The sequence below is a fragment of the Hippoglossus stenolepis genome, chromosome 19 (genome assembly GCF_022539355.2).
Source record: "Hippoglossus stenolepis isolate QCI-W04-F060 chromosome 19, HSTE1.2, whole genome shotgun sequence".
NCBI classification, from domain to species: domain Eukaryota; kingdom Metazoa; phylum Chordata; class Actinopteri; order Pleuronectiformes; family Pleuronectidae; genus Hippoglossus; species Hippoglossus stenolepis.
The window spans coordinates 19,519,740-19,526,900 of NC_061501.1; the positions used below are offsets into that span (position 1 = coordinate 19,519,740).

Consider the following 7,161-nt stretch of genomic DNA (forward strand, 5'->3'; position numbering starts at 1 on the left):
CTCTCCTCTCTTCTTTCTCTTCTCTGAAGGACATTTGTTTCATGGTGTTACAGCAGCAAGTTCTCAGGCTTCGAAATCTGAGGTGTTCTTTAAAATGTTGTAATCGGTGACTTTATTTGTGTGAATTTAGAAAACAGCTGCTTGTTCGGTCTGTTTCAGCTCGTTTGTTTGATCAGCTCCTGGTTGGTTGGTTTGTTTTGTTTTCAACCCGATTGGTTGGTTGGTTTGTTTTGTTTTCAACCTGATTGGTTGGTTGGTTTTGTCCCTGGTTGGCTGGATTATGGACAAACTACTGAACAGATTGAGGTTTGCGAGATAAATCATCTTTGGACATTTGGGTCACTCGAAATGTTGCCACTCCAAATTAAAATCTGGATCAAGAGGATTTAGATGTGTTCATAAAGGGGACGGTTCCACCACTGACCACTAACATGAACCTTTGTACCAAATGTAAAGAAATGAACGAGTCATAGTCTCAGACGGACGGACGGACGGGTGCACTGACAACCCACAAACACAAGGAGGCACAAACCAGAGCAAACTCCAGGCACAGTGAGCTTCACTATCGCAAACCAATCACCAAACTATCACCACAGTTCAGCCTCCTCCTCCTCCTCCTCCTCCTGATGATGATGATGAGAAGATCGTCCTGAGCGTTACCACCAGTGTGGATCTGTGGCCGGCTGTGCTCCCCCCTGAGGCTTGGCACGGCAACTGCAACCACAGCTGCAGTTCCACGAACAAAATATACTGTCCCAATAAAGAATTCAGCGTAACTCACCTTCCAACTCTCAGAAAGTGTTTCTGTACACAAAGCTCATGCACCATTGGACAACATTATCATAATGTGCCAACAAGAAAGTTGCTCCTCATTCAGCTGCTGAATATTTCATCAGGTTTCTGGCCAGCAACAGATTTTCAGCTCAATAAGTGTTGGGTTCAACCCGAACTGCACATTGTAAGAAAGAGCAGACTTCTGTCCTCCTCGTCGTCTTTATGTCCTGATCCATGGAACCTTGGACTTTTCTATCAAAAAACAAATATGTGTTCACCTTTTGTTCTGATGATCCAACCAGGAGGTTCCCATGCTCTCAAACAGGACTTCTGCTCCTCACACTCATAAAGGAGGTTTTCCCCCAATGACCGATGTATTCACACGGACCAAGGACACGCTCACCTTCCACTCCGTCACTCTGGTGCTCAGATCCTACAGCTGGTGCAGGATCTGTTTCCCATCCTGCTTCTCCACTACCTCTGTGAAGCAATGAAGATCCCCCCCCCCCCTGCTGCTGCTCTCACTGAGGAGCACAAAGACTGGAGTAATCTGGGTTATGTGGGCAGCAGCGTTACATAACGAGTCTTTATCACAGCGATCTGAGCTGCTAAAGGCTGCTAACATGCACATGACATGTAAACATCATGTCAACGTGTCCATTCACTCACAGACGGAGGCGGAATCAGTCACCTCTTTATATCTTTGTATCTTCTTGGTAGCAGCCTTGATTATTTGGAATTAGCATAAAGCGTAACTTCATCACACAACTCGACCCCTGCGATGGATTCAGTCACAGTGCGTCGGTGCTGCAGCTCCGTTCTGCTCGTCTTTGCTTCTTTAGTTCAGTCGTTATTTTACATTCACTGGATTTTAAAGTGTTTTACTTTCATCTTGTGATTTCTTCTTAAACTTGTAACTTACTCATCGATGTTTGACGGGTTTTAACCACACAGAGGTTGTGTTTTCACCCCTGTCCGTCTGTCCGTCTGTCCGGTTTAAAGATGGATTAGATGGTCAGAAAAGAGCCAAAGTTCTGATGTGGATCTAGTTTTTTTTATATCGCTGTCATTAATAATGTCCATTAATAGGACATTTTACAATATTGTCATTGATTTCTCAAAGAATAATTCATGGGTTTTGATTTCCCTGACCCTGAAGCCCATGAAGCTCTGATTTGAACCAATCAGATCGAACTGCTCATCAAGGCGAACCCTCCATGTGCAGGTCACGCTGCTGATTAACCATCGCTCCAATCACGTCCTCAGCTCGGGACGTGCTGACTGTCCGACACCACGCAGCACAACACAAATCGTGTTGGAGACAAACTCACGTCACAGATTTACATTTGACAAACAGGAAAATGAATGAATTTCATCTCAAACAAAAACATGAGATCAGGTCTCTCACACAGCTCCAATGTCAAAAGAGTCACAGAGGGCAGTCACACACTTCAGATTACAGCTCATGAGCTGCCATAGAACTCTATACGACTCTATATGTGTGTGTGTGTGTGTGTGTGTGTGCGTGTGTGTGTGTGTGTGCGTGTGTGTGTGTGTGTGTGCGTGTGTGTCTCTGCCTTAACAAAACGCTGCGTCCTGTGAGAGGAGACACTGAGGTTCACGTCACCACCACAGATTTGTACCTTTTTTAACTCTTTCCCTGGTTGTGTTCCAGTTAATAAAGTCAACACGCCTCCTGTGCTCCAGTGCCTTAGTGCTCATGTGCCTCTTTAATCCTTCTCCCCTCCTGTCCCCCTCCTTTTTGTCTGCCCCCGGAGCAGCAGATATGACTTTAAGAAGCACGGGACCTTTAAAATTCCTTCTGAACTGAAACATTCAGGGTTAAGTTTAAAATCAAGCCTGAGGGTAACAGACTGAAGTTATTTTGATTGTGTTGACTGGTATTATTATATATATATATATATACTGCATCATATTTCTTGTCTTTTCTGATCCTGAAGAGACACACGTCAAACTTCAGACCCTTTCCCAGGTTTGACTTTAAACAGTCGTGTCAAGTGGAATAAATCACCCTCAGGTTCTGAATGTCCTGCTTCTTCAGCAGAGGGCAAACGCACTCCGACGCCATGAGCTCCAGTGTGTGAGACAGCGAGGAGGCCCGACCTGAATCTCGTCAGTTCTGCTGCTTATATTTTATATCTACAACATAAAAGTGACATTTTCGTGGAGTTTTGCTTTCACATATGAAGAACACACAGCAACAGGTGTGTTGAACCTCCTCGTGTTTCCAAGTTGACGTCTTCGTCTTCTACGTGTACGGCTCCTCTTCTTCATCCTGAGATGTTTGTGTTCTTCCAGCTTCACGTCCGTCACGTGTTAGAAACCTCATCCACACGTCCACTCGCTCTCTGGGAAGCTTCCACACATTGTCCTGCTGTGTCCTCACATGGACTCACGAGGACATGTTACACACATTTTACCAGGAGGCTGCAGGAGAAGATCCAGAACATGTCCAGAGACACTGACTCAGACATTTGTTCTCACGTCCAGAATGCCCTTTGTGAGTCTCACAATTCACACATGTAAAAAACCACGTCCACAAAGTATCAGATGTGAAAAGCCATACTCAATAAGTGCTCAACATTAATTGTAATTTTGAATACTTCTTCTAACCTTCTTCTAACGGCAACAAGTTATAAAACACGTGGATGATCTCAAACGCTGAGACCTTTTGACCCCCACTAACGAAACAAAGGGGGTGTGTTCTACGTGCTGAGAGGAAACCTGACAGGGGTCAAAGGTCACTTAAACCACTCTGCAATTAAGCCCACTGTGAGCTTGTGTATCTGTATGTGTGTGTGTGTATGTGCGTGTGCGTGTGCGTGTGCGTCTCAGGTGGACAAAGTGTGTTGTTGTTCTCTTCACTGCTGCCTATGATTCAGATCTTTTTCTGTGATAAAAAATACAAGAAATAACAAACAATCACTCGATTCCACTCAAGTATTTATTTTCCTTCTAAATTTCTCTGTTCGTCAAAAAGACGAGGAATAAACCAGCAACACGTAAAGGCACCAGGTTGTGAGGTGAGAGGCTGATACACACAACTAACCCACTGTGACTCGGAGTCCAGGCAGTTTTTATAAACTTTGCAAGCAACTAAGAGCAACAAGGTCGAAGGTCAAAGCCACGGCCTTCCCTTAAAGACACGACTCCAACGTTTTAAGTACAAACTGATATTTACTCCCATCATCCATCAGATGTCTGTGAACGACTCTGCACACAAACTAAATATTCATTCGGGGCGATAAACGGCAGCGTCGTGCTGCGCAGAGAGTGACGAGCAGATCAGGGCACCGGCCTGAAGAAATGCAGTTTCTCCCACAGCACTGTGAACTGCAGCAGGGGAGCAGGGCTGGGCTCGCGACCAAAACCACTGAAACCGACCAAACACCAAAACCACCGCTGCTATAAAAACCTTAGAAGTGTGGGTTAGGTCCCACAGATATGAGGCAGGCGGAGATAATAACACATCAGCTTCCACTCAGAGAAAGATCATACACATAAGATCATAACACAGATCGCATGAGCAAACAACACTCGTGCTGTAAATACACTACAATCATCTAAATGACGGTTTTACAGAGTCGAATATGCAGATCAGTGGAGGGTGTGTGCACGCAGAGAGAGAGTTTCATTAAAGCTGCTTTCAGACCAGCACTGAACTTTTCCTCCAGCTCCAAAATAACATCATATTAAAATATTCTGGATTATTCTGCTGCAAAGACGGAGGTTAGAAGATCAGAGAGACGCTGCAGACTGTGTGTTCAGAACTACCAATCAAACGAGGGGATTGCAGCCACTGGCCCCGCCTCCAAAGTCTCCACTCAACTTGACGACTGTCGGGAGCTTCACGTGCAGATGCTTCTCCTGCAGCCTCCTGGTAAAAGGTCTGGAAGCTTCCCAGAGAGCGAGTGGACGTGTTGACGAGGTTTCTAACACGTGACGTGAAGCTGGAAGAACACAAACATCTCAGGATGAAGAGGAGGAGCCGTACACGTAGAAGACGAAGACGTCAACTTGGAAACACGAGGAGGTTCCAGATCTTCTGGTGATGAGGGCCGACGCCGGTGTGGATGAGCTGCAAACAACAACACTGATCTTTGTCCCGCCTCCTGCTGCTCTACAGGCCCCGCCCCTCTACCCAGGCTCCGCCCCTCGCCTGGATGTTCCCCACATGTTCCTGAGCTCGTCTGAAAACACCTTGAGAGAGAAAGTTCTGGACTCACGCGTTGCAGTAGGGTTTCTTGTCGTAGCCTTTGTAGTTCTTCATGTTCAGGGTCATCTTGCAAACCTCGCAGTGGAAACATCCTTTGTGCCAGTTCTGGAGACAACACACACACACACACACACACAATACACATCAGTATTGGATTTGAGGGGTGTTGGGTCGACTGTAAATAAAGATGGACGACATGACAGCTTCCCCCCCGGTGGCTGGATGCAGTATAGGCCACCAGGGGGCAATGAGATGCAACTGACAACATCCTCACACATCAGCTGTGTCTCAATCCAGAGGCTCCATTTGAAAAGAGAAATGAGGAACGATCGTCTTTAAACGAGCTTGTGGAAGCGACAGCAGGGAACTCTGACGAGAGCTTTCTTTTCTTTCCTTCTCCCGCCTTCACACTCTCTCTCTCACTTCCTCTGTGCACTTCTGTTTCTCTGCCAGCCGCCTCCTCTCTAAATCACGGCCTCTCACGCCGTTTGAGCTCCTTTTAGCTGCAGGCTGTGTTCAAACAGGTCATCGCAGTTTTTACACCAGGACAGAAGCTGTGTTTTTCCGGAGATATTAAAAGATGAAGCTGGATATTTTATTTGACTAGTTATTTGCCACATATGTGTAAGATGAAGAGTCTTTTATTCTGAAGTGTGCAGCGCCTACATGCTGTGGTGTCATCTGATGCCTCACAGGACAGACAGTGACTGCATGAGACGAAGAGAAATTAATAATGCATCAGCATTATGCAACAGACGAACACTGAGGTGTCGCCGTGCAAACACAGAACTGCACTTTTGTATCCTGGCATAAAATAAACAACGATGTTTATCAAGACAGCCGGAAAATATTCTCTGATTTATCGAATCGTATCATTATTATAAGCACTCAAACTGTTTCAACAGAATTAACTCAGTGTTTTATTCAGAAAATTAAGTAAACCCTGCTGTAATATTAAATTAAAACTGATTTGTGTTTTGTTGGACGTGAACGTGGACAGAAATACTTGATGATCCCAGAGACGGAGGTTTGACTCCGGAGGAAAGAAAGTAAAGTGTGAATCATTGGTCATCATCAGTTAAAGGTCCCGATGTTTTTGTAATTGATATCATTGTGCCTTTATATTATTATTTAATGGCCTAAATTTATTTATTTATGCATTTATTTGCAGACTACAGGAGAGAATAATTAGCAGATGTCAGAGCAGCAATTGAAAGGAAACATTTAAAATGTCATAATACAACAAACTGCCAATCAATCACCAATCAATCAATCAATCAATCAATCAACCAATCAATCAATCATGCTCTGATCCTTCTGAATTTCTTTTCCTGGAAAACACCAGCTATGATTCATAATACTGTTGCAGTAATTACAACGTGTGATAAATGATCAGAAATACTTTATGGATCCCTGGGGGTTGGTTTGGTTACAGTCGCTCCAGCCAAGAATGAAACATAAACAGAACCAGACAATGAAGAGAAATACAAAATATAGGAAAGAGTATAAAACTAAGAGTTTGATCCAAGTATAACTTACTAAAAGCTTAGATTTAGAGAATCGAGGTTAAAATCATCATGAAAAGATTCATCTCTGAGGAATTTGTTATGAATGAGTTCAATTAAAGTTGAGTCCAACATGTGATGATCCTGACACACGTGTTCAGATCATGAATCTACCTGCATGTGTGTGTGTGTGTGTGTGTGTGTGTGTGTGTGTGTGTGTATAATATGTGTGAGCGTGTATAAATGTGTATATGTGAATATGTGCGTGTGTAAATATATGTGCATATATATTAATTTATATATATTTTTGTGCGTGTGTGTGTGTGTGTGTGTGTGTGTGTGTGTGTGTGCGTGTGCGTATGTGCGTGTGTGCGTGCACCTTGTCCAGGCAGCTGACTTTCTCCGTCGGGTAGACGATCTTCGCACATCGGGCGCACTGAGGATTCATCCTCCTCTGAGTCTTTGAATCTTGTGGTTTAGCCTCAGAAGTGCAGCAGGAGTTTCCCCCCTGAGCTCTCACGCGGATCCCCGGTCCTCCTCCCCGGTGCAGCGGAGCTCCGTCCCGGCCTGAGTCGCTCTGGAGTCGGTGTGAGGTCTGGATGCTGCGTCGGGACCGATGCGTCCACCGGAGACAAGCTGCAGGAC

At 44.8% G+C, this 7,161-nt stretch overlaps 1 protein-coding gene across 2 annotated transcripts in view; it reads right to left on the minus strand.

Annotated features, from left to right (window-relative positions):
- Positions 1 to 7,161, minus strand: part of nebl (nebulette) — a 57,155-nt gene extending 49,994 nt beyond the window's left edge. Inside the window, exons 1-2 of one of the 2 annotated variants that reach the window (XM_035142051.2) lie at positions 6,896 to 7,161; positions 5,022 to 5,116 (exon numbers count right to left, since the gene is read on the minus strand). In XM_035142051.2, the coding sequence (XP_034997942.1) occupies positions 5,022 to 5,116; positions 6,896 to 6,964 (164 nt within the window). In that variant the 5' untranslated portion in view covers positions 6,965 to 7,161. The remainder of the gene's footprint in view (positions 1 to 5,021; positions 5,117 to 6,895) is intronic. The other variant, XM_035142052.2, reaches the window with a different exon arrangement.